Here is a 27461-nt window from a genome sequence, read left to right as displayed (position 1 = left end):
CTTCAGATTGGCTCAGCTCTGGCTGTTGCAGCAACTTGGGTAGTGAACCAGCTGGCCGAAAATCTTCCTTCTCTTTGTATATCTGACTTTCCAGTAAAAATAAATACATCTTCAAAAAAAAAAATCTGGCTCCTCCACGTCAGATCCAGCTTCCTGCAGAGGTGATCCCGGCATCAACAGATGATGGCTCAGACCCCTGAGCCCTGACACTCAGGGGGAGACCCAGATGGGGTTCCTGGAAGCTGACTGCAGTTGGGCTGGGCCCTGGCTCTTGTGGACATTTGAGTACTCCATCAGTGGACACAATCCCAGTCTCTGTGGCACTATGCCTGTCAACTAAACGGTAACCAAATAAAACAGAACCGCTCTTGTATTACACAGCACTTTCCCAGTCCTTGGCCTGATCTAACATTTAATTTTGTGGCTAGATTCTGGTACGCATGCCTGTGGCTAAAAACAACGCGCTGGCACAGGACACAGGCACTACAAGGACCTGCTCCGTAGTTTTTAGGTTCTGTTATTTTGCAGTGTATATTACGGTGATCTGCAATCAAACTTTAATTTCATGAATTTAATCCTCAGCTGAATGCATTCTGCTATCTAGCCCATCTTTTCTTTTCTCCAAATGCTACTTTCTGGAAACTGAATCTTTTCCTGATATCCTATTCCCTAGGGATACTATTTCAGGAACTGAAGATCTTACTTGAATTCATTTCAGAATTTCTTCTAGTAATTATTCCTTAAACAGGTTGTTTCTTTAAATGTCATGCCTCATGTTATGTTTTTGGCTGTCTTCATATTTGATGATTCTTGATAGGCCCTGAATTGACAGATGAGACCCTAGGGTTAAAGCTTGAAATGCTTTCCTCCACCAAATCCGATTCTCAGTTCGCCTTCAGTGTGCTTAGATCCTGGTTACAGGCACCTGCACTGTGAGACGGGAAGCTATGGGTCATCCCAGCTCCAGGTCCTCCAGGCAGCCATGACGCGGCATGCCCTGTCGCAGTGAGAGCTGAGTTGTCCCACTCTTCAGCTAACTGGCCCTTCAATCATCTGTCTTCTAGGAATTCCATATTGTTCATGTTCTGGTTTTCCAAGGTTGCTACTACTGTATTTTTAATATTTTTCCAACTGTACTGCCTTGTTATAGCTATGCAACTTTGCTTACTTCACATAACCTGTTGCCTCGAACACCTCATCCATAAAATGGACACAACCTACCTTACAGTGCTGCTGCGAGCCATAAGCTGCTAGGGACACACGTGACTGCCGGTGGCTTCTGGTCACGTCACTTCCACATTCAACAGAGGGCAGAGTTACTACCTTCATTTACTCCCATGATGTCCTGGCTCCCCCTCTCTTCACAGAGTTTTAGTTCCATGAGGACAAAGGCTTTTCTTGCTTCACTACAGAAAGACAAAGCACCCAGCATTGCACTGTACGCATCAGGCCCTCCCATAAATATCTTCTGAATCAAGAATCCAAGGGAAGGTTAACCAAGTTTCAGTAAGTAAAAAGTAGGGATAAATCTCCCTTTAATGGCTCCCACTTCTACTTTAAGACACTGAATGCCACAATGAAAATGTAAGAAAATTTATTACAATTTGAAGGGAAAAAACGTAATTTCAAAAGATTTAAACCTATGTCAGACGTGACAGCGAATGGATGCTTTCTGGAAATTCAAACTCAGATCCCAGCGTGTCACTTTCAGAATGTTCTACTGGATTGGGTTTACTTTTACTTGTCTCCGAGGAAACAGTCACTATTCTACTTTCTTTCTTGACAGAAATGTATTTTTTCAAAGATTCACTTTTAACTGGTTCATTAATCAAAGAATCGTTTGATCCAAAGCCTTTGTTTTTCCGGTTTGTAGAAGAGTCCGCGCAGCCTTGCTGGTCGCTTGCAGCCTGTTTCTTGGCAGGGTATTTTCTGGCCATCTTCTCTGAGGATGCTCTGCTGTATGCTTCCTCCTCTTCTCTGTGACTTCTGACTCCAGAAATCATCTCTGCTAGCGGAGAACACGTCCTGGCGATGAGCCCTTCCAACGACTCACGCTGCTGCTCAGTGGCTGCGGCTCCCGGCTGCTCTCTGGAAGCTACGGGGGCCTCCTGCATGGGACCTGGGACACCGAAGGAGTCGAGAGGCACAGGAATTCTAGCATCACCTGTAATTTTCTGAAACTGAAAGCAAAAAAAAAACACAGAGAAAATTCAGTGGTGAATAAAGCTAACTGCTAAAAAGCGCAGTTCAACATTTCAGTGTTACTCTGTGATTTTATTATTGAGACAGTCGATTGAACTTTTTGACCAGCTGATGGTTACCTTGCCAAGTGATTCCCAACTTCACTAAGCTATACTCAAAATACCCCACATTTTCAGACTTTTGTGCCTTCTGCAATTTTTACCCATTTCTTCTGAACTCATTAAGAAAAAGAAAAAGGCTATAACCTGACCTCATGAACATGCCAGTATTCAATTTTTAACCCGGCTGAGTTCTCAAGCTGTTAGTTCCCAAGAGCAGCCTGAGACTCACTGGGAGGAGGGGGCTCTCAGGAAGACTAGGAGAGAAGCAGCGGTTCCAATGGACTGGCCTCGCCTAGCAGCTAATAGCATCCAATTAGTAGGGTGGCCGGATTTGATACCTGGCTCCTGACTCTGGGAGACCCAGGTTATGTTCACAACTGCAGGCTTTGTCTGGACCCAGTCCTGGCTGCTGCAGGCTTTTGAGGAGGCTGAAGGAGAGCTCTCTTCCTCAAAGAAAAAGAAAGAAGGGCCAGTGTGGTGGCACAGAGAGCCAATCTTCTGCCCTGTGGCACTGGCATTCCATATGGGTGCCGGTTCAGTTCCCGGCTGATTTAGCAGTGGAGGATGATCCGGGCTCTTGGGCCCCTGTGTCTATGTGAGAGACCAAGAGAGAGAAGCTCCTGGCTTCCCATCACTTCATCTACGGCCATTGAAGCCATTTGGGGAGTAAACCAGCAAATGGGAGATTCTTTTTCTTTGTCTCTCCTTTCTGTAAGTCTGTCTTTCAAGTAAAAATCAGTAAGTCTTAAAAAAATAAGAAAAAAAAGAGCAGCAAGCAATACCTGTAGCAGACAAATTTTCCCCTCCAGCTGCCATAATCAAGCGAATGCCTAACACTGCCTATTGGTAAGGGCTCAACTACTTATTTTAAAACATTATCTCTACCAGTACTTGTACCTTCATTAGTGTTCCTTCATTGTAAGCTGACTGCATACAAATAGAAACCTAGATGAAATACGAATAGATATATTCAATTTAAAATTTGAATATTTTCTCTTTATATTTCTTTACTCAAATTTGCAAAAGAACTTCATGTTTACTTACAACAACTGAATATCATGATTAGGTACAGGTTCACCAATTTCCCAAGGAGTCTCCCGGCCCCCCAATCATGGAAACTACTGCGGATGGATTCTTATTTTGTTTTCTGACGCGGTAATCCCCTTCTGCTGATCGTGGTTAGAAGCTTCAGTTCTGCTCTGGCTACTCACTTGGATGTTCTGCAGCTGTCCTACAGCACTCTGCGTTTGTTCCGGCCTGTCTTCTTCAAGCGCTTTCCGGTCTTCCTTAGGCAGGCCACTAACAGTAGAATTCATCTGGGGACAACCTAGCAAATTAAAATCTGACTGATCTATACCAGCCATTGCAGCAAGCTGCCCGAGCCTGATCAAGAAAAAGAAAAAGAAAAAGAAGAGAGCCAAGAGTTATTATAACCTCATAGGAACGGCCCCATTTCCTAAAACTACAAGCAATGCATCTTTTTAAAACCTTAAAAAGTCAGTGTCAACATCCTATTCCAGACCACACCTCTCATTTCTTCCTGTAGCTCAGACCTTCCCATATTCATGGTCTGCGACCACATCTAATCATCTAATTATTATTATTATTATTATTATTTAAAATAAAAGACTTCTAATTTTCATTATTTTAATTTTTTTTTTAAAGATTTATTTATCTTTATTGGAAGGCAGATTTCCAGAGAGGAGATACAGAAAGAAAGATCTTCCATCCACTGGTTTACTCCCCAAGTGGCTGCAATAGCCGCAGCTACAGCGGTCCTCTACTGCCTGTCACCAGGCCACAAGCAGGGAGCTGGATGGGAAGCTGAGCCTACGGAACATGAACTGGTGCCCATACAGAATCCTGGTGCGTGCAAGGCAAGGATCTATCCACTAGGCTTTCGTGCTGGGCCCAGGATTTATTATTTTTATAGGGAAGGCAGAATTACAGAGAAAAAAAAGAGACCGAGAAGAAAGATCTTCCATCTGCTGGTTCACTCCCCAAATGGTTGCAATGGCTAGAGCTGAGCCAATCTGAAGCCGGGAACCAGGAAGTTCTATCATGTCTCCCACATGGTTGCAGGGGCCCAAGGACTTGAGAAATCCCCTGCTGCTTTCCCAGGCCTTTCCAGGGCAGCTGGACTGGAAGTGAAGCAGCCGGGATATGAACCAGTGCCCACGTGGGATGCTGGCATTGTTGGCAGCTGCTTAACCTACTACACCTTGACGCCAGCCCCAGATTAACACACTCCCCTAGTAGCTTCCACTTCTCAATGTAATCCTCCATTGACTGCCTGTCACCTCCACGCTCACACATTTCATCTTTACCCAACTTTTCATCCAGTTTCCATGTCTTTGTTCCTTCTGATACCAATCTGTTCACCCACAAAATATCACCCCGCTATTCATTTATTGCCAACTGTCTTGAAACATCCTCTATCAAAATCATTCTCAATTGAGAACTACTAATCTATAGCTTCATCTACCTTGAACACTAACATAATTTTAATGTCTAGGATAAAAACAACTTTTATTCAAACTTGCTTAACAAGCAAAATGCATTAAAGGCAGGACAATGGCTATACATTCCTGAATATTTTAAATTAAAATCACTTCCGATTTGGTCTTCACCAATAATTACACTTATCAGTTATTCCACCAACTATTTTATAGTAGGCGCTCTACAATGACAAGCTTTTCAAATTAATTTCCTATTGGAAAAAATCAAGTATGCTACTTATACTTACAAAATATGATTTATGAAAATTGTTCAAGTCCCTCAGCAACTACCACTAAAGTCACACAAGGAAGCTTGCCAGAGAGAGAACTGAACTAACCCCGCATCTTTAAGGAGATCCAAGAAGGCATGGAACTTCTGGAACGAGCTCTCAATACTGCCCAAGACACCTTCGTCATCCAGGATCATGTTGGTCAGTGACTGTGCATGAAGGGCTTCAGACAAAGAGAAATTGATATTTCTCAACTGAGCATTTTCCTTTTCCAACTGTAAAAGGAGATCGAACATGTGTGACACGACTTTTTCTCATTGCTGACAAAAGAAAACAGCATTTAGGTGACAGAACTAACATTTAAATACGTAATTAACTTGTAATTAGTCTAACCCTCTACTGAGAACAGTGATCATTTAACGTAACAAAACTCAAAGACATGTGACAATATTTCCCAACTAATACTTAGGTTGTATATCAGTAAAACCCAAAGTTACTTTTTAATTAATGATTTAGTAAAAAGGTCACATTTTCTAATTAAGTTTACATATCAGATAGATCATTCTACAATAGAACATTAGCTACTTAAGATTAGAGGATGAAATAGAGTCTGATTTGAGAAAAATATATTTCTGCTGAGAGTTAAGGATTAATTTTAGCTATCATAATATGCAGTGTTCATTTCAAAGTTCCTAAGTCATATCCAAATTATTAGCTGTGCAATTACGGACACTCCTCCTGTTGGCTTCTTGGAAATACTGACTCCCCTGCAAGTACTTCCCCCTCACCGTCGATTCAGGTGAGATCGCAGGAGAGCCGACTCTAAGGCTTCTCAGAAGGGTCATTTTGTTCACGCTGCACCTTCTGCGTTACAGCATCAGGGGCTCAATATTCATTGAATAAGTGTCTTCCAATCCAACTCCCTTTTAAAAATTCCTCCTTAAATTCATCTTGTAATAATTATAAGTCAAAACTTCTAGAACTTTCTGGATTAGACCTTGCTTTCATGTACATTAGCTTCATTTAATACTGATAGTTTTTTATATTTTATCGAAAACTCTCAACAATTTTCTATTACTTTACATTTTTATAGTCATTTTCCTAATTCGCTATCAACTATCGGCTAATAGCTGCACTGGTATCTTTCATGTTATTATGTATGCAACATAAACCTATTAAGTGCATTCTAAAATTGAAGCATCATTAAAAAAATGAGCTGAGTCATTTAAAAGCACAGCAAAGAAAATCCCATCACAATTACACTTCTGAAACTTTTTTTGGAACACAGAGCACAACACAGGATTAAAATACTGCAGCAAAGCGGAAACCACTTCCTCACCTCAGTAACCCGCTGCTCAGCTCTCAGCCTGATCACTCTTTCTTCCTTGAACTGCTTCAGGCACTCCTCCAGTTTCTCCTGGTATGAAGAAATACAGCAAATATTGTAACTGACACGACCTCCAAAAGTTCCTTCAGCCTCTGTATCTCCCCAGACGGTTAAAATGAACTCAGCAATACAGATTATCGACTGCTGTTTACAATATGCCATGCTAGAGAAACTAATCACCGAAACAGGTCAGATCAGCATGTTACAGATATATTTACATAGCACTCTTTCCAAGAGAAATTTGTAACAACTTATTATAAAAAGTAAATATATATAAAACATACAGTTGGTCAGAAATTTCAAAACTGAATCTATAAAAATAAAATTCTAGGGGCTCGGCAGTGTGGCCTAGTGGCTAAGGTCCTCGCTTTGATCCCATATGGCCGCTGGTTCTGATCCCAGCAGCTCCACTTCCTCTCTGTCTCTCCTCCTCTCAGTATATTTGACTTTGTAATAAAAAAATAAAATAAATCTTAAAAAAAACAAATAAAATAAAATTCTATTTTGATCTGTAGTTCCTTATAAAACAAATACTAACATGCAGTACCACAGCTTTGCAGGGTTTTAAACAATAATAAGTCAATATCTAGAAAATACTTAAAAGAGTACTTAGCATATTATAAATGGCTTTAAAAGTGTTGTTTTTTTTAAAAAAAAATTTATTCATTTTATTACAGCCAGATATACACAGAGGAGGAGAGACAGAGAGGAAGATCTTCCGTCTGATGATTCACTCCCCAAGTGAGCCGCAACGGGCCGGTGCGTGCCGATCCGAAGCCGGGAACCAGGAACCTCTTCCGGGTCTCCCACGCAGGTGCAGTGTCCCAATGCTTTGGGCCGTCCTCAACTGCTTTCCCAGGCCACAAGCAGGCAGCTGGATGGGAAGTGGAGCTGCCGGGATTAGAACCAGTGCCCATATGGGATCCCGGGGCTTTCAAGGCGAGGACTTTAGCCGCTAGGCCACGCCACCGGGGTAACCCTCCACTTTCAAAGGGCAGTATCCCATATGGGTGCTGGTTTGTGTCCTGGCTGTTCTACTTTCCATCCAGCTCCCTGCCTGTGGCCTGGGAAAGCAGCAGTGGAGGACGACCCAAAGCCTTGGGACCCTGCACCCATGCGGGAGACCTGGAAGAAGCTCCGGGATGTGAAGTGCGCAGTTCTGGCTGTTGGGGACATTTGGGGAGTGAACCAGTAGATGGAAAGTCTTTCTGTCTTCTCTTCTTAGCAAATCTGCCCTTCAATGAAAATAAATATTTAAAATTTTTTATTTTTATTTATTTGAAAGATAGAGAAACAGACTGATGAAGATCTTTGACCTATTGCTTTATTCCTCAAATGTCCGTTAACAACTGAGGCTTGGTCAGGTTGATGCCTGAAGACTGAAACTCACTGGGGGTCTCCCCAACAGGTTAACAGGGACAGGTGCTTGAGCCACCACCTGCTGCCTCCCAGAGTGCACATTAGCAGGACTCTGAGTTGGAAGCGGAGCCAAGAGTGGAACTCAAGCACTCCAACACAAGAAGCTGGTGCTAAAAGCAGTGTTTCAACTGCCAAGCCAAATGCCTGCTCCCAGACCATGTTTCAAAAGCTCAGATTTCCCAACATTAGCTGTATAACCTTGACGAGGTCGACAACCCTAGGCTTCAATCCCCTCATCTCTAATGGAGAGGAATTATTGAATCATGGGCTTTTTGTAAGGATTAAATGAATTACTGCACACACAAAACTTAGAAACATACTTGGTTTATAGAATGTATGAAAGGGAAAAATCCACCTGGCCTTTTCACTACCAACATCCCCCTTTGGAGAGGATTCTCTCCTTTCACACACAATGGGAGCTCAGCCATCTGCCATTCCTCAGTTGGCCTCAGGGCTGTGCTAACAGAGCCTTCTCCCCTTCTGCAGCTTAATTCCCTCCTTTCCCACTGCCTTCATCTCTGTCTCATTTCTTCACTCCCCCAAACGGCTGCAACTGCTGGAGCTGGGCTGATCTGAAGGATGAAGACCAAAGCTTCCTCTAGGCGTTCCACATGGGTGCAGGGTGCCAAGGCTCAAACGGCTGTTTTGTCTGTTTTCTCAGGCCATTAGCAGGAATAGCGGGAAGCTGGATTAGAAGCAGAGCAGTCATGAATTGAACTGGCACCTTTCGGGATGCCAGCCCCGCAGGCTGGGCTTGGTCCACTACACCATGGCACCAGCACCTTTCACTTTGTTTGAAAGTGAGGAACCATTTGCAGAAACCGGAGTAAGCAGGGAGGGGAGAACTGACTGCTCAGGGCAGCTGTTGAGCGCCACTTCCTGCGTTTTCGCCAAACACCAACTACAGTTTGAAATAATCTGTGAAAACACACCGTGGCATGTGGCTGAAGTGACAGCTCTGTACCTGCAATGCCTCTTGCTTTAAACTGGTGTTCTCGGGCAATTCATGAGCACTTTCTGAAGAATCGTCGACCTCTTCGATTTCTGAAGATGAAGGACTCTCTACTGTCACGGTCACAGGAAAATTCGGTTGCTTCAAGAAAGAGGACAGTTATATAAGTCATAATATGAAGCAAGTAGTGAAGGATAACTAACCAAAGTGATTTTGAGAAGTAACAAGCCATTATCTATGTGTAAATATCTTTCCCTATTAATAATAAACACGAATTTCTTACTGCTACAGTGCTGCGGAGATCTGTCACGCATGGTAATAGCTAGCATTTGGAACTGCCCACTTTATTCACTTTCTTTCAGATAAACTAAATGTGGAACAAAGCTAAACATTTTCTTAGATACATTTTACACAGTAGATGAGAAATTTATTCTCAATTCTCTAGACAAGAAAAAGTTGGGAATAAAATATAATTTTTATGAGGAAAAAAATCCATTGATACAGAATTGAAAAATAGTAAGTGTAGCTTAACTTTGAACAGACACTAGAATGGTTTTAAATAACCCAAGGACAGAAATGAAAACAAAACAGACCAATCAGACACCTCATTTCCTGATTTCCTGATTTCCTTCAGCTCAAACTAAGGCAGTTAACTAAGTTTCACTGCCAGTGGAACATTCCTTAATGTATTTTGCAACATTTACAATGGAAACTTGGAGAGCATCTTGTGGCCACTGCTCGGGTGAGCACAGCTGAGAGCCTGTTTGGATCCCCGCTACTCTACACTTGCAATCTACTCTACACTTGCAATCGAGCTGCTGATGCACCTGGGCTGACCGGGAGCCGGCTGCCCGCCTCGGAGAAGCTGAGGGCGTTCCTGGCTCCAGGCTTCAGCCTGACCAAACCCCGGATCTTGTGAACAACTGGGGAAAGAATCAGTGGACGGAAGGTCTTTCTCTTCCTCTCTCTGTCATTCTGCTTTTCAAATCAAATAAATAAATCTTAAAAAAAAACAAAAAACAAACTGACAATCTAAGATCAAAAAGAGTGCTGGCATTATATAACTGAATAGAAGACAAGTCACTTAGAATTTCCACTGCAAGCGGCAATCCCTGCATTTAATGAAAACACCAAATCGAAGAGGTAGATGTACACTCTAACTCTTGGGCATGTAGACGCAGTACGAACAGCCAGCACGCCACTCTACATAACCATCTATTATGGTGAGGCTGATTGCCCAGGACAACGGACAAGGAGAACTGGTCCGCGCACAGCATGAGCTTGCTCCACGGCCCTGCAGTGGCAGGCAGAACACGCTCTTGGAAAGCAGAGGGCTCTGCACTTGGCTGCTGGGATGTGGCCTCAGGATCCAGAATCTACACATCCATGGGCACTTCAAAAAGTTAATGGAAAAATGGAATTAAAAGTTTATTTCAAAATAAAAAGTTTTTGACATCCATACATATTTTATTTTTATTCTTTGGAAGACATTTATCTCTAACATATCTTTAAAAAAACTTTTTTAAGATATGATGGCTCTGTGTGGTGGTCAGATGTGTATCACTGGGTACGAGCTAATCTGTGGATGGGAGAAAGGGCTTCATTGTGGCCAAGGACACCATCATGTACCAAATCCACCCAACTATCCCATAGCATTGGGAGAGCATTCTGGAAAGTTTTCAATGGGTTTATTGCACATGGAAATGTTCTTGGAAAAGGTGTTTTAGTTTAAAAAAATCAAGAAAATGACTCGCCATCTTTCCCATCCCAAGCCTCTACATGTTAGAAATATGGTAACTACATACCTGCAACTGTTTGGATACATCACGAGTTTTGATTAATGGAAACCCCCTAAACAAATATCAATACATCAGGTTACATTTTATTGTAAACACACCACTAAAACACAAGCTAACAAACCCTATTATTTTATGTACACTAACCACATAGAAGTGTGCATAATAATAACCTCAAAAATAAGGATCTTGGAGGTTCTGCTAACGGAGAAAATTTAGAATGCAGCCGGGTAGCTTGGTGCGAGTTTTCAGAACTGCTGAGAGCCACACTCAATCCCCATTTCAGGAGGGTTGTTGGCCCACATTTTCAGTCTTCCAAAAAAAAAAAAAATTCTGATTAATACAATGATACTTCCCTCTCTCCTTCCTCCTCACTTTTCCTAATTAGAAAAAAAATATATTTTTTTGCAATAACATTTTTAATTTACTTTACAATCACGGGTTAATGCTCCACTAAACCAAAGAGTTCAACAAGTCAGAAACAGAAAGATCAGTGCCCATTTAGACAAGGGCTATGAATAATAATCAAACCCCAAATGTCAATTTCACTCATATGTATTGAGGCTTTTTTTAAGCTCATATATCAGCTGCCACAAATTAGAGGTAACGTGGTATTCACCCTCTTGGGCCTGGCTTATTTCACTAAGTTAACCGTCTCCAGTTGCATCCATCTACTGCAAGGCAGAACTGCATTTTTCATGAATGAGTAGCCATTTATCGTGTTTATAAACCATGTTTTATCTAGTCGTCACTGGACATCTTGGTTGATTCCATATATTAAACTGAATTGCTATAAATATGGGCAAACAGGTAACTCGCATGCGCATTTCATTTCCTTCTTGCATATTCCCAGCAGGGATATGCTGATTCATACAGAAGATCTATTTACAAGTTTCTAAGGAATCTGCATAGTGAATTCCATATTATATTATCACCAACGTATTTGGATACTTTTGTCTTCACATCTTCTTTTATGTTTGGATGACAATCATTCTTTTTTTTTTTTTAAGATTTATTTCTTTTTATTACAAAGTCAGATATACCGAGAGGAGGAGAGATACAGAGGAAGATCTTCCATCCAATGATTCATTCCCCAAGTGACCGCAACGGCCAGAGCTGTACCGATCCAAAGCCAGGAGCCTGAACTCTCTTCTGAGTTTCCCATGCGGATGCAGGGTCCCAAGACTTTGGGCCATCCTTGACTGCTTTCCCAGGCCACAGGCAGGGAGCTAGATGGGAAGCAGGGCTGCCGGGATTAGAACCTGCACCCATATGGTTGCGTTCAAGGCAAGGACTTTAGCTGCGAGGCCACGCCACAGGGGCCGCGATGACAGTCATTCTAAGTGGAGATAAAGCCTCCCTGTGGTTTTTATTTGCATTTCCTGGATGGTTAACGATCCTTTTTCTTGTATCTGCTGACCATTTCCACGCTCCTGTTCCCCGTCCAGTCCTTTTAAAGGGTTATTTGACAGGCAGTTACAGAGAGAGAGGAGAGAGAGAGGGAGAGAGATAGACTGATTTCCCATCCACTACTTCACTACCCAAATCATCTCCATAGCTGGGCCAGGCCAGGCTGAAGCCAGAAGCCTGGAACACCACCAGGGTTTCCCACATGGTGGCAGGGACCCCAGGGCTTGGTCCGTCTTCTGCTGCTTTCCAGGCATATTTGCAGGGAGCTGGACGGGAAGTAAAGCAGTCAGGGCTTGAAGTGGTGTCCACGTGGGATGCTGGCACCGTGAGCAACAGCTGAACTTGCCATGCCACAGAACCGGCCAGGTGCCCATTTCTTACCTGCACTGTTGGTTTCGCTATTGCTAAGTTTCCAGAGCTCCTTACGTATTCTAGATACTAATCCTCTTTTTCAGATGTAAAATTTTCTCCTATTCTGTAGGTTGCCTCTTCACTTTGAGTGCTTCCTTCGTTCTGCAAAAGCTTCTTAGCTTGAGAAAATCCCATTTGCCTATTTATGCTTTTATAGCCTGTGCTTCTGGGGTCGAATCCACCAAGTCTGCTTTTAGGCCAACGACTTGCAGGCTTCCCCTATTTTCCTCTAGCCATTTGGTGGTTCCTGGTGTATGTCCTGGTTTATGTACTTGATCCACGATGAGCTGTTTCAACAGGATGTATGGAGGGACGGTCCACACTTCCCACTGCACAAATCCAATATCCCCATGAACACTGACAGAGACCGTCGGTACTCTATGCAATGATTTCAGCTCACCTGTCACAAATTAGTTGGCTGTAGAGTTCAAATTGCAGCTTCTTGTGACCAGAATGGATTTGAGATGATATGAAACTGGGGCCTCAGCATTACAGTGTCTATAACTCATGTTATCAATTATGTCAAAGTAGAATTGTTGCCGCATGAAGATTACAAACATCAATTTAATCTAAGGAAAAGACATGTTACAAAGAGCCTATTTCCAGTCTCTTAAATTTTTTTTTTTTGTTTTCTTCAGCAACTTTTGAGCCCCGATTTCTTGAACACAATCATGTGAAACATCTGAAAATAATAATTTCATGCACTTAACATGGCTAAAGTTACAGTATGGTATTTTAAAGAAGACTTTGACACTACTCTGAACACTTCTCTAGAACCTGCTAAAGTTGGTTACATGGGCTACGATTCACTGATGAGTTGGGTGTGTTGACCGAGGTAGATGCTCGCAGGCCCCAGGCCCTGGCTGGCCCTTCCACACTGCGACATTTACCAAGCCCGGCTCGGCCCTGCAGAGCTGGCCCAACCAGAGACCCATCCGGGCTCCTCTTCATTCTCACAAGGCAGAGGAAAGCCCAGCTCCTAATTACGCAATTCTTTTTCATTTTTCTTCCTTACAGGATTCTTTGGGCAACAGCCTGGTGTGGGTCATCATTCATCCTATAAAAACAACCAGAGAACTTCCACAAAATCTAAGTTCTAAAATAAAACACCGCAGATGACTAAGACGGGAAACGCCAATACCTGGTCCTGTTTGCGCGCTCCGCAGTTCGCCACGGCAGGAAACCACACGCCCCGGGCGGCAGAGGTTCCGGGGCATAACCTTCCTTACCCACGCAGTGTTTCTTCACACTGCTGACAGGTTTCTTTGTGGTCAATCCTATGTTAAAGAATCAACATGCATGTAAAGTCTACAAATTAGTTACTGTGCATACATGCTCCAAAAAGCCATCATTAACAATGATACTAAGGCCATTAAAAACAGGGTCCGTTTGTAAAATGAGAGATACATGCCATGCAAAAGTACGTAAGAATGTATTCCAAATAATGGAAGATGAGCGACAATACACTTCATTGAATGCCATGCAGAAACGCTCAGCTTATGGAATCTCAGTACACCTTTGCATTTCCAAATCTCAAGGAGCGCTAGACACACACTACCAGAACCAGCCTTCCGGATTAGACCAAAAGTTCCAGCTAACATCAGTTTTATCATGTGAAGTCTACCAGACGGAGGGTTTCTGGGGGTGGGTGAATCAACGTGGCTCTCCTTTATGTCTGTTGCCCTGGAGTGCTTGTTAGACTTTTTACCAGAGGACACTGACAGGGGCAAGTGTTTGGTGCAGTGGTTGGCACAGATTAGGAGGCATATGTCCTGTACTGGAATGGTTGAGTTCTCTTTTCCCAATTCCCACTTCCAGATAAAGTGCACTCTGGGAGAGAGCAGGCAATAACTCTAATACTGAGTCCTTGCCACCATGTAGGAGTCCCACATGGTGTTACAGACACTTCCGCCTGGCCCATTTTGGCTGTTAGGCAATTAGGTAACAAACCGGGCAATCTTTCCATCTCTGACTTCCAAGAAATCAAAGAATTTTTTCAACAAAGAAAACATAAAACAAGTTTAAACTTCTAGAGCAAAAGAAATAGAGATCTAACCTATGTTGCAATATTAAGGAATCAGGTGTCTTTATATACTAAATTTGGTCACAAAGGTAAACTTAAGCATTACTATTTAAGTTAAAACAAACCGCACATATAATCTAGCAGTTACTGTTTGTATCATTTTCTCTGGTTCAAGTCCTGGCTATTCTGCGTCCCCTCCAGCTTCCTGCTAATGTACCCGAGAAAGCCGTCCAAGTGTTTGGGTCCCCACCATCTTTGTTGACCAGGCTGGGATTCCTCACTTCTGACTGTGGCCTGGACCGGCTCTGGCTGCTGTGGCCACTTGAGAAGTGAACCACAGAACATAAAATTTCTCTCTCTCTTTCTCCCTCTCAGCGGGTCTCCTCTGTTGTTCTGTCTCTTAAATAAACAAGTAAAAAATCTTCACAAAAACCCACTGGCAAATGTGTGTTTAATATTACTGAGAAAAAAAATGAGCTTATTAAATGGGTTATGATACTTACTCTCTCAAACTATTTTACCACACATGACTAGAGCTATTTTAGCAGTTTCAGGGTGCTAAGTGTCAGTACAGAACAAATACAGTAAAACGTGTTGATGCTCGACACACGTGCAATCCTCTGGATAATGTACGTGTCTCTTCAAATAGGAGCTCTGTACATTTGTGCTTCTCTGTTGGTGTCTTGTAATCTAATTACTTCCACACAAAGAATTTTCCTATGCATTTCATATATGTCCATTCCTTCAGTTTTAGATAGTAACACATTTTTATTTATTAAAACCAACAGAATTTGTTGCTAGAAGAAACAATTTCTACTAAAGTTCCTATCTCCTTGATGTGACACACCCGCCTCCCCAGGTGTGGACACAGGAGGGAGAGTGGGTGGGAGTGGGGGGGCGTTTCTCTCACCACTTTACCCCATCCTCTCTGCATCCTATTCAGGGGCCCACATGGGTGGCCAATCCCCCCACCTTTGTGACAAACACTACAAAATCTTAAAGAAGAAAAAAAAAGCTCCTATCTTCTTTCTGCACATGTAACAAAGAGATGGACATGATACAATTCACACAAATGATTCAACCCCTGTATTCACTACAACCGAAGTAAACAGCCAGAAACTCCTTTGGCTTACCTCTATGTCTCCAAATAACTGAGGCAAATACAAACAACAAACAAAAAAGCCCAAGAACAAAATTATTGTTGTGACAGCTCAGCGAGCTTGTCAACTTCAATCACATTTCCTGTTTTCTTCCTTGTGCTAAGAGACCAGTTTTTGTTCTTATTCTTATCTAATACTCTGTTGTACTATTAGCTACTAACATTACAGAACCTGTATACAGATCTTCTGCATTTACTTCTAATACATCAAAACAGTGATTTGGAATACTTCAGAGTGTGACCTTCAAAAATAATAGGTAACTAATGTGACGTCACAAATCTCATCTTGTTCCTGATGTACACTCTTTGACTGATTATAAATATATCTCTGTTCCAAAATAAAAATAGGTACATAAATCCTATACCTCTTAACAATTTAATTGGCTACAAGCAAATCAATTAATAGTGAAATAAAAAACATTTCTTTTGGAGTCAACTTTGTGGTGCAGTTGGTTGAGCTGCTGTCTGCAATGCCAACATCTCATATGGGCATCGCCTCAAGCAGTCACCATGGCGGCACAGGGCAAGGCATGGGAAAATGGGAAAATGGTGCGAGGGCACGGGTGCGATCAGCCACACGAGTCCCGAATGGAATTCCAGAGCTTTCACTTCAGCTTGGCCCCACCCCAACTGTTGTAGCCACTGGGGAAGTGAAACAGAGCATGGAAGACAGCTGTGTAACTTTATCTTGGAAATGAATGAGAACAGTTCAAAAACCAAAATAAAGTAAAATGTTCCATCCCAGGGCCAATAAATTTTATACCACTACTTCATAATAATCATAGTTTAAAACACTGATTTATTTAAATATTAACAGTTAATGAATACTATATATATTATATATATATAGAGAGAGAGAGAGAGAGAAAAACAAAGAGATCTTCCATTCACTGGCTCTGCCCCCAAATGGCTCCAACAGAAGAGGCTCTGGGCTCCTGGCTTCGGATTGGCTCAGCTCCAGCCGTTACGGCCATTTATGGAATGAATCATCGGACGGAAGATCTTCCTCTCTGTCTCTGCTCCTCTCTCTATATCTGACTTTGCAATAAAAATAAATAAATTAAAAAAAAAAACACCTCAAAAGTATGGCTAGCACTTCCAACAAAGCACTTCCCAAATTTTAACTACAACATTAAAATTCAGTTGCAAGGTTCAAAGTAGTTATCAAAAACATTAAAAACCAAACAACAGAAATAGCTGACTTATGTTAGCAGCTCTTTCCTACTGGTCCACTGGCCTTGTCGATACGTCATAAGGTCTTATACTCTGAGTAAGAACACTTCTAGCTCCTGTAACACGCAGGTAGTCACTACTGCTTGTCGCTGTCCAGGGCACACAACGAGGTGAGATTTTAGCACACTACAAAACAAAAGGAGAATAAGTTCTGGAAGCATTAAAAAGCCAAGACAGAGAGGATTACCGATCCTAATAGTAGCTTTTCCTTTTCGGCCACTTCCTAGAATTATAGTTCTCTTTTTCTGTCTGGCAGTCCTGGCTGGCTCCCTCACTGACGGAGAAGTTATCCACTGGTACTGCAAAAGACGAAGAACGCACTTCAGTTCGCTTGATTTCTGAGGGTCTGGAAACTGTAAAGATAGTAACTAATAACAGGTTTCCAACCTGTCATTTAGAGAACCTCATATTGAAGAGTTCAACAATATATTCAAGAGCTTAAATCATTTGCTTTGATTTAAAAAATAATTTTAAATGGCAGAAGAGTACCTTGACAATTTTTATTTAAAAAAAAAATGTAAGAAAATCAGACAATTGAAGGACTACAGGACTAAAAAATATTGTACCTCTGACTTCGCACTCCTTCCGTTCTGGAGGACTTTTTTGATAACTGCTTTCATCATAGTATGGTCTACAATAAAGTAAGAATTGAAATTATAGCATTTATTTCCCAAAAAATAGCTGTTCTAATTTACAATAAAGTCAATGGCTTATTATTCTTTCCATAAAATTGAATATGAAATCCACATGACATACTTTACACATATTTTTCCCTTCAAATGTTCCAACCTTTTAAATATCTCAACCTCTCCCTCAAGGACAAGATGATGGTATGTTACCCTATCTGCTGCCCCATTACCATGTTAGCAATGGCCAAGATCCAGTCTACATACTCCCCCTGAGTAGCTCTGGACAGCACTGGACAGAAGAGCCAGAGCTGCACACTGTTCCGACCTGCAGACACCTGACAGGTAGCTACATGAACATGGAGAAAGCTTCAGGCTGCTCCTCTACTCAGCTTCCTCCTCTCGGGAGACACAGTCAGATGACTGACTTCTCAGTAGTAGTTCCTTCAGACCCCAAACCTAATCTCTCTGAGTCTGGTTAGCTCCCATGTGCTTCAATCTCATTTTGCTCCATCCAGTCCTCTATGGTAAACTAAGCCATAAGCACCTGCGTGGATAACTCTGATACGCTCCCTGCTTCCTTTCTTATCCCCTTCCTGCCTTTGCTTTAGCTCAAAGCATCCCATGACTTCTGGCTCACTGGGAACAGCCCAAGCCCTTCCTCCGGCCTTGAAGACGTTACAAGCAAAGGTCCCTGGCCAGTTGTCTGGGTTCACAGTATGCCAGACTCCTTCAGCGCTCCATACAGGCCGGCCTCCTCGCTTTTCCCCAAGTACTCCATCCAGCCCATCCCCTAGGTGCCTGTGTCATCACTGCTTCCACATCCTAAATGTACTCCCCTGAGCTCTGCCACGGCTCGTTCCTTCATTCACTGAGGCTTCTGCAGTCGAGTGGCTACTAAAACTCCACCTAATATAGGCCCACCTGGCCCTGGCTAGCTTCTCTCCGTAGGTATTTTTATACTTTCTCTACCTAAACTCACTCATTGTGCAATCTTGTATATCTCAACTCCCTCATCAGAACAAAAGCTCCAAGAGGGCAAGACTTCGTCCAGCTGGTTCATCACAGGCTTGGTGCTTAACCTGGCTTCTAGCTTATAGAAGTGTTCAAATGGGCCCGGCACAGTAGCCTAGCAGCTAGTCCTCAACTTGCGTTCACTGGGACCCCACATGGGCACTGGTTCTAATCCCAGCATCCCTGCTTCCCATCCAGCTCCTGGCTTGTGGCCTGGGAAAGCAGTCGAGGACAGCCCAAAGCCTCGGGACCCTGAACCCATGTGGGAGACCTGGAGGAGGCTCCTGGCTTCGGATCAACTCAGCTCCAGCCATTATGGCCTCTTGGGGAGTGAATCTCTGTATATTTGACTTTCTAATAAAAAATAAATAAATCTTCAAAAAAAAGTGCTCAAAAATTACTCATCAAATTAACACATGAATGAAATATTATTTTCAACAGTTCAAAGGTTCCACAAACAGGAAATAGCGCTCTAGGTAGAAAGGTTCGTCCCAGGTTGGTTCGTCTTTATTTATAGCAGCCATCAAGTAGTTTACAAGTAAAACTCATTTTATTCTGTAATTATCTGCTAGAAATAGTTATAGAAGATGAGTTATAAACAAAATTTGTTCAATTTGTATACATTTATAAATTTATAACCATAAGCATATCATGTTGTAAAAACTGTCAATAGATAAACTAATTCTGATCTGCTTTCTCAGCAGGAAAAAAAATGTGGTGACCTACCAATGAGCGGATTTCTTCTTACATCCAGAACGACCAGAGTCCTGTTCGTTTCCAGGGCTTCGAGTAACGCCGCGGCTCCTTCATTGGTGAGGCCGCACTGCTGCAGGTCAAGCGCTTTCGGGGAAAGACAACAGGTCATGTGCCAAGTGTGTACAGATTTCACATAACAACAGCCCCAAGCCTTGGGACCCTGCACTCGTGTGTGAGCCCCAGAGACTCCGGGCTCCTGGCTTCAGATCTGCACAGCTCCAGCCATAGCGGCCGCTTGGGCAGTGAATCAATGGACAGATCTTCCTCTCTCCTTCTCTCTGTTTATCTGCCTTTCCAATAAAAATAAAGTAAATCTTAAAAAAAACACACACCAAAAAGCACAACTTTTCAATGACGTCATTGTGCTAAGAGCTAAGTGTATCGAATATTTAAGCTTCCTATGTAGATGTTAGAAGTTCATTAACCTTACCCCTAAGCCATAAGTCCTCACTGAGGGAGTCTGCAAAGGCACGTGCGCCCAGGTCCCCAACGAGCGTGTTGCAGTTCAGGGTGACGCGCCGTAAGCCAGCCATGCAGTCAAGATCTGGCCTCCTGTAGCGTAGGCTCTCGGCCCAAGTTTCCTCATGTCTTCTCATCGACTGATACTTCAAAAATTTAACCGAAAAAAATTAGGATGCTTTTGAATAAGGAAAGAGGGGAACAAATTATGGCTGATTATATCAGAACTTTACACATACACACACATGCCAATTATACAATTCCAGCAGTTTTATTTAGGGGATTAAAACAGTAGATTTTGGTTAAATCTATTATGTGACCCAGATCCTAATCTACCATTAACTAGTTATACGATAGCTCATTAGTTATGTAAACTGACAATTTATAAGAATTTTATTTTTTTATTCCCAGCGTGGTAGCCTAGTGGCTAAAGTCCTTGCCTTACATGGGATCCCATATGGTACCAGTTCCTACACTAGCTGTTCCACATCCCATCCAGCTCCCTGCTTGTGGCCTGGGAAAGCAGTACAGAATGACCCAAAGCCTTGGGACCCTGCACCCGCATAGGAGACCCTGAAGAAGCTCCTGGACCCTGGCTTTGGGTCAGCTGAGCTCCAGCCACCACGACCACTTGTGGAGTGAACCAGTGGATGGAAGATCTTTCTCTCTGCATCTCCTTCTCTCTATAAATCTGCCTTTGCAATAAAAATAAATCTGCGGACGGAAGATCTTCCTCTCTGTCTCTCCTACTCTCTGTATATCTGACTTTGTAATAAAATAAATAAATCTTAAAATAAATAAATAAATAAATAAATCTTAAAAAAAAGAAATTTACTTTTTTCATATCAGTCAATTGGTTTTAAATTCTAAAATTACCAATATAGGATTCAAAATTACTTCTGAATCCTATAATTTTATCCTCTGGTGGTACCCAAACAATTGACTGTGCATCCCATAAGCAAACATGTTTGTGAAAATGTTTTCAGATGATTATTTCATCAACTTGGAAGGCAGAGCTAGAGAGAGAAGAGAAAAAGAGGCAACACAAGAGAGAGAGAGATCCTCTCTGAACTGCTTCAGTCCAGAAACACCTGCCAAGGCTGCAGCTAGGCCGGGGGCTTCAGCTGAGGCCCACGTGCGTGCAGGGCCCAAGCACCGGGGCCATCCTCCACTGCTTCCCCGGACACGTTACAGGGAGCTGGACAGAGGAGGAGCACCGGGACTCAACGAGGCACCCGCAGCGGAGCTGGCAGAACGCCCGCCCCAGGCAGACATGTTTTAATACAGACCTTGCTTAAGAACAAATTATATGCACGAAATGCTACACATAGTTAGCATACATTATAAACCAGACAGAAAAAACAGATATTTTTCAAATGATACCAAAACAAATCTAATATTTCTCTTTCCCTACTTTCATACTCCTTAGGATATGTGTAACAACTTTAGAGACCTGAAATATCAAAGCCAGCTTGATATGCCTTGAAAAATTGCTGATTTGATGTTAAATTATAGATACTATCTTAAAGGCATTTTATAATCAAGTCTCTATATTCATAAAGTAAATGCTCAAAACAGAAAACAGATTTCAAAAGGAAAAAAAAATCTTTCCACAGTTGGCCTTCTGAGTAAACAAGTTCTGTATCCACGATCCAACCAACCAAAAACCAAAATACTCAGGGAGAATCCGCGACAACAGACATCACTTGCAGGGTATCATATGTTATTAAGTCATCAGGCAATGATTCAAGGCTTACAGGTGATGCGCACAGGCTCTGTGCAAATGCTAGGCCACTTTATTTCCATAAGGGACTTAAGTACTGGCAGGCATCCACGGAGGGCCCAGGAACCAAGCCATCAAGGGCATCAAGGGATGGCTGCACATTCTTGAACAACGAAAGACTCAAAGCTCCAATCACACTCAACAAAGGAGAGGTGTGTCATGGTTCTCAGAGTGCAAGGAGGGACAGACACCTGGTGCAGCAGCTCAACGCCCACCTGTCACTTCCCCAGGTCCTGCGCCTGGCTCTTCCCCAGGTCCTGCGCTTCTCATCTGGCTTCCTACCAACCTGCAACTCTGTCAGGCAGCGGAGTGACTCCAGTGCCTGGACTCCCGCCACCCACAGGCGAGAGCCAGATGGCAAATCCAGGCTCCTTAGTTCGCTCTGGCCCAGGCCTGGCTGCCATAAGCATTTGGGAGCTGAGTGACAGTTGGAAGGCACCCCTTTTTGCTTAGAAAGAATTAATTTTTTTAATTTAACAAAAAAAGAATAATTTTATTTTAAAAAAAAACACAAAAAGAAGCAACAGGCAGGAGTTACACAGTGCTTATTAGATGCCATGCCATTTTATCCAAACCAGTTCATTTAATCCTCGGAATGATATATGGTGGTTTTCTTTCTTTCTTTTTAAGACAATAAAGATAAAGATGATAATGGTCTCCTTTTGGATTGGGTTTTCTTTTTACACCTACTTGTCATTTCCTGTTTTGCGCCTGTCGGGGCCTGGGTCTCACCTTTCCACACAGGCAGTGGGAGATGAGCTGAGGCTCCTGGTGGCTCTAGGCGCTGAATCTCACCCACGGCTACGGCCAAAGCCAGGGCGATTTTCAACCAGCGCCATCAAGGGTAACTGGTCTGATCTCCTTTTTAAAAAGTTTACTTCTCTGAGAAGCAAAGAGGAAGAGGCAGACGACAGAGTCAGCTTCAAGCCCTGCTTTACTTCCCACAAGCTGGCAACGACTGCCAGGACAGGCAGGAGCTGGGAGCTGGGCACGCGGCTCAGGTCGTCTGCCACCTCCAGGATGCACAGGAGCAGAGATGGGACTCAAATCACGACCTCCCACGGGGCACGCAGGCAACCCAAGTGACCTCCCCGCCTGGGCACATGTAGAAACTGAAGCACAGAGAGGTTAAGCAATTTTTTCAAGGCAACAGGTATTAAATGGGCGAGCTACATTTTTTACCTAGGCACGTGGCTCCAGGTCCAGACCCTTGAATATTATCTGCCCGGGGGCCAGTGACTTGTTCTGAAAAGGTCAAAGGTAGCCATTTTCAGTTTTGCAGGCCATGCAGTTACCTTGGCAACTACCTGCTTCCCCAGTAGAGGGTCAAAGTGGCCCAGAGAAAGCCTCATGCTGGGACCAGCATGCATCGCACATACACACCCCACTTATGCATCCAATTAGGGTACCATTCCTTGTCCCATAAGAGACTGGGAATGGGCAGGGGCTCTCTCTTTTACATCACTTAGGGGCACTACTTAGAGAGCCTAATCTCACCCCTCTCTCTTCCACAGGCACCCTCTGGGCCACTCATGATGCATACTTTTCTGTGTGTGTGTGTGTAGGAGACATATTTGAGTTCAAATGTCTGTTTATTACCTCACGTTAAATAAATGCTATTTCTATTTGCATTCATCACTAGTCTCCATTTATAATTCTTCATCTCTATGTGAAGCAAGAACCTGGAATAAAAGTTCAAATACTCATGCTCATATTAAAAATACTGTTCATAATGTATTTAAATCTAAAAAAAAGTACACTGCTTTTATTAGGCAGTTGGACCCCAAGCTGGAAAGTGGTCAATTTTTCTTTCAATAAAACTAAAACTGCCATCACCAAATACAACAAAAGACAAAAATGATCGCATGCTTATATCAAAACATGAATGTGCTCCAAGCACACAGTAGATTTTCATGCAAGTTTGAGTACAAAGTCACCTTTAAGATCTTGGCCAGGTGATCTGCCCCCTGCCATGTCAGGTTACAGCCCGTGAAGTTGACTGTCTTAAGAGCCACAGAGTTCTTTATACCTTGGCAAATTACTGAAAGGAAAAAACCCACAGACACAATTAAAAAAAAAAAAAAAAGAGCCTGCACAATCTTGTCAGCCTTAATTCATCCACTTTCCTCATAAAATCACTACCTGCAACCTTCTCATGCAATGGATGGATTGGTACATTGTAAAATGTTACTGACATTTAATAACAATAAAGTGTTATTCCACTTTACAGCAATACTTTCTGTTTAGATGCTAAAATGGAAAACCGTGAAGTTACAAACTCATGCCTTGCCACACAGAAAAGTGCTATACACCTTTAGAGACGTTTCAAAGCACAGAACAATGCACAGAGTGTAATATTCTTAATATTATCCTTCCCAAAGAAATACCCTGATCCTAGTACTCAATCAACAATTTAAGTGTCAGTTATAATCCCAGAGTTTTTTAGGGTGCTATTTTATAGTATGGCATCTGATACTTTATAACAAAGCAATAAAAAATAATGAACCCCAAACTTTGTTTCCTCAAATTAGAATGCAGGCTTCCTTACCCTCTCTAGACCACTGTTTCAAACAATGAACCCTACTTTTTCAGGACCTCAATCAGTAGCCACCTTCTGTTAACCACAGATATAACCTACCTGTGGCCTCCCACTGAGCCTGCCACCCTTTGAAGGGCTCCCATTGCAGTCTGCATGTTGTTAATTTAGCACATACCATGGTGCAATAAAACCAACTGCACCCAGATGCTACAACTATTTAAATAAATGATTATTTTCTCTATACATCAGCTATTGCCCTTTCCCTGAATACTTTTGGAAGAGAAACCCTACAAAATGGACAAACATAAACAAAACAAAACGAAACAAAAAACAGAGTATCAGGCAGTACGTACTTATGTGATTTGTGACTTAACCCAACCTTAGGGGAGAAATATGAGCTGCAGAGCTGACGAGCTTTCACTGGGCCATGGGAGGCAGCCCAGACTGGGGCAGCAGCAGTGAAAGCGGACAGTGGCAACCAAGATGGCCCAGGCAGGTGGGACAAGGATTAAACAAGATTTTAACTCACTTTCTAAGCCTCCATCTCCAATTGGACAATTTGCAAGCGACAGGTGGACCAATGTGGTCGACTTATTCAATCCCTTCAGTGGGGGGAAAAGTAAAAAAAATTGATGAGTTTTTTTTTCCTTTTAAAAGCAACCCCAAAATGTTTGCAGGTCACGCTGAGGATGGCTTACCTTTGTTAAGACAGTTAAGTCTCTCTCTCTCAGGACTAGTCCATTTAACTCCAGGTTCCTTAGCATGCTGGAGGCACTCACACAGCCTTTAAGAGCTTTGCATAGCTGGAAGGTCACATCCTTGGACCTTATGGCAGGGACCCGACTTCTGCAAGGCTTATTGATATCAGAACCTAAAGCAAAGGCGTTATGAGTGGTTCCAAAGGTAAAGTTTGACATTAAAAAAACATCTCCTCTGTGCTAAGGCACAGAAATTATCAATGCCTTTAAAATGACACATGTCAACTCAGGCAGTGGAGTATGAAGGCTCAGCCTGTGTGCACAGGAGGAAGGAAGATGCAGAAATTCTGACGCCTACAAGATGGACCACAGAGGCAGGAGCGGGTGGGGGAACCAGAGCCGAAAGGCGGTGGGAGATCCAGTACACCTGGAGAGAGGCGGTTTACCTCACCAGACTACCACTGGCAGGTGAAACAAGGGTATTCCTGGCAAGGAATCTGCAAATAATCAAGGCTTAAAAAAAAAAAATAAAAACAGTTATCTCTGGTTGGCAGGAGATAGAATTTTTTGATTGTCTCATTGTCCATTTTTTTTTAACAGCTGTCTACTTTGCTGCATGGCGGAGGGCGAAGATTCTAAGCTTCCTAGTCAACACCCGACAAAGGAACAGGATGCAGAGGGCACCTGGGGAGCGTTGGCAGGGCGTCTTCTGCACCGAGTGCTAACAAAGGCAGCCCCAAAGCGCCCGCACTCCACCCTGCCCCAGACGCCTGCCTGCAGGGAGCGCCCGAGCTCACTAGGAAACCTACACGAAACGCCCCCTGCCAGCGCCCCTTCCCCAGCCAGCTCTGGCAACACTTCATTCATGCTCCGATGCTGACCAGCGAGACGACGCGAGCCCCTTCCTGCTCAATTCAGCAAACACAATCTGAGCCTCCATCGTTTGCAAAACGCGGTACCACGTGCTAGAGAAGGAACACCTTTGTGTCCTCAACGATCTACTTGACAAGTACAGTTTGTATTCCTGATTATATGGTCTTACACTTGAAAATGGTTCAATTTGTAGAGCAAGCTACAAAATTCCTATACACACACATTTTAAACATGAAGAAAAAGGCTGGGATGTATTGCGTACCCAAACTGCTTAATTGTACATCAGGCAAACTTAAAGAGTCACTAAGTAAAATATGCAACATCTGTTGGAATATTTAGTGCCATCCCTAACTGTGCTAAGCATTCGCTATAAGCCATCAAGAATGGGAATCTTCGCAATCACCATAAACGTGGGTCCATGCCCACGGATGCCAACACTGAGTCCCCAAACAGAAAACCAGAAAACCCTGCACCGCAGCGCCAACCGCAGCGCACTTGCAAGCGGGAATTACAAACCTGTTTCACCAAGCCAGGGCTGGAAGAAGCTCTTGATGGAGATCAAGGGCAGATCTTTATTGATCCTGAGGGCGCTCAGGAGCGGCGCCCAGTCCACCACGCGGAGGCGGTCCGCGTTGAAGTCCAGCACGCCTTCCCGGAGGCAGGCGCGCACGGCGGGCAGCGGCACCGAGTCCTGCAGCGCGCACAGGTACTCGTAGTGAGAGAAGAAATCCGCCGCGCTGTCGCGCCGCACCTTCACCGAGTCGATCATGGCCGAAGCAGCGGCCCCCGGGGACACCGGCTAGGCGGCCTCCACCCGCACTCCCCAGGCACCCACGGCCCCCGCCGAGCGGCCCTAAGACGCAGGCTCCGAGCCCCGGGCTAGGCCGGGCGATCCCGGTGCCGCGCTCCCGCGTCCCTTCCCGCGTCCCCGGCCGTTGGCTCCTTCGTCATCGCCCGGGGCGGCGCGGGCCAGTGGCCGAGAGGCCGGTACGTGTGGACGTCAGCGCGCTCGCCGTGCGTGCCCACGCCGACCACGCCTCCCCGGAAGCGGGGCCTGGGGCGGGGCGGCTGACAGGGCTCTGGGCTGAGCGGACTCACAGGGCTAAGGGGGCTCCGGGCTGACAGGGCTCCGAGTTCACAGGGCTGACAGGGCTGACAGGGCTGATAGGGCTCCGAGTTCACAGGGCTGACAGGGCTGACAGGGCTGACAGGGCTCCGGGCTCATAGGGCTGACAGGGCTCATAGGGCTGACAGGGCTCACAGGGCTCCGGGCTGACTGGGCTCCGGGCTCACAGGGCTCCGGGCTGACAGGGCTCACAGGGCTCCGGGCTGACAGGGCTCACAGGGCTCCGGGCTGACAGGGCTCACAGGGCTCCAGGCTGACAGGGCTGACAGGGCTCCGGGCTGACAGGGCTCACAGGGCTCCGGGCTGACAGGGCTCACAGGGCTCCGGGCTCACAGGGCTCCGGGCTCACAGGGCTCCGGGCTGACAGGGCTGACAGGGCTCCGGGCTGACAGGGCTCACAGGGCTCCGGGCTGACAGGGCTGACAGGGCTCCGGGCTGACAGGGCTCACAGGGCTCCGGGGACGTGGTTGTTTGTGGGGTGTGCATGGATTCCGGGGTGCCTGTTGTCCTAATGGGTCAGGCAGCCGTTACGATGCCCCCATTCCCGAGGCCGTGACGGGCCTTAGGCCTGGCGTGGAAGACCCAGACGCAGTCCCCCCTGCGCTCCGCTTCCCTTTTGGCCCGGCTCCGGCTGTGGTGGGCGTTTTTGGGGAGTGACCCACCCCGATGAGCGCCTTTTCCCTGCTTTCTCTTTGCCTCTCAAGTTTCACTGTGTTTCAAGGGAAATACGTGTGTGTGGCGAGAGGCGTTTTAAGGACGAATCTAA

General features: G+C 44.2%; 1 protein-coding gene and 1 non-coding gene across 3 annotated transcripts; both read right to left on the bottom strand.

Annotated features, from left to right (window-relative positions):
* Positions 1–1579: 1579 nt before the first annotated feature.
* On the bottom strand, positions 1580–26468 carry CEP78 (centrosomal protein 78). Of its 2 annotated transcripts, XM_058657369.1 has the most exons (16): positions 26086–26468; positions 24697–24869; positions 24528–24600; positions 23397–23500; positions 19648–19822; positions 19188–19301; positions 17388–17452; positions 17009–17120; positions 13548–13683; positions 10595–10640; positions 8802–8930; positions 6371–6448; positions 5140–5306; positions 3515–3686; positions 3201–3248; positions 1580–2180 (listed from the first exon to the last, which is right to left on the bottom strand). In XM_058657369.1, exons 1-16 carry the CDS (start codon positions 26336–26338, stop codon positions 1641–1643), a joined length of 2385 nt encoding a protein of 794 aa, XP_058513352.1. In that variant the 5' UTR covers positions 26339–26468; the 3' UTR covers positions 1580–1640. The 2 variants fall into 2 exon arrangements, with proteins under 2 accessions (XP_058513352.1, XP_058513353.1); XM_058657370.1 differs by lacking the exon at positions 3201–3248.
* Positions 22169–22293, bottom strand: LOC118759999 (small nucleolar RNA ACA64). Its single transcript, XR_004996519.1, has one exon. It is a non-coding gene; the product is annotated as a small nucleolar RNA ACA64 (small nucleolar RNA).
* Positions 26469–27461: the final 993 nt, after the last annotated feature.

The sequence above is a fragment of the Ochotona princeps genome, chromosome 31 (genome assembly GCF_030435755.1).
Source record: "Ochotona princeps isolate mOchPri1 chromosome 31, mOchPri1.hap1, whole genome shotgun sequence".
NCBI classification, from domain to species: Eukaryota; Metazoa; Chordata; class Mammalia; order Lagomorpha; family Ochotonidae; genus Ochotona; species Ochotona princeps.
This window is presented reverse-complemented; position numbering and strand designations above follow the sequence as displayed.

Bases quoted from the DNA above. Each gene is read 5' to 3' on its own strand.
- CEP78 (XM_058657369.1), bottom strand. From the start codon at position 26,338: ATGATCGACTCGGTGAAGGTGCGGCGCGACAGCGCGGCGGATTTCTTC. The intron at 13,684-17,008 runs GTAATCCTCTCT...TCTTTAACATAG, and splicing joins AAAAGCTACTATTAGGATCG to GATTGACCACAAAGAAACCT. The intron at 5,307-6,370 runs GTGAGGAAGTGG...CTCCTTTTACAG, and splicing joins CTGAGCAGCGGGTTACTGAG to TTGGAAAAGGAAAATGCTCA.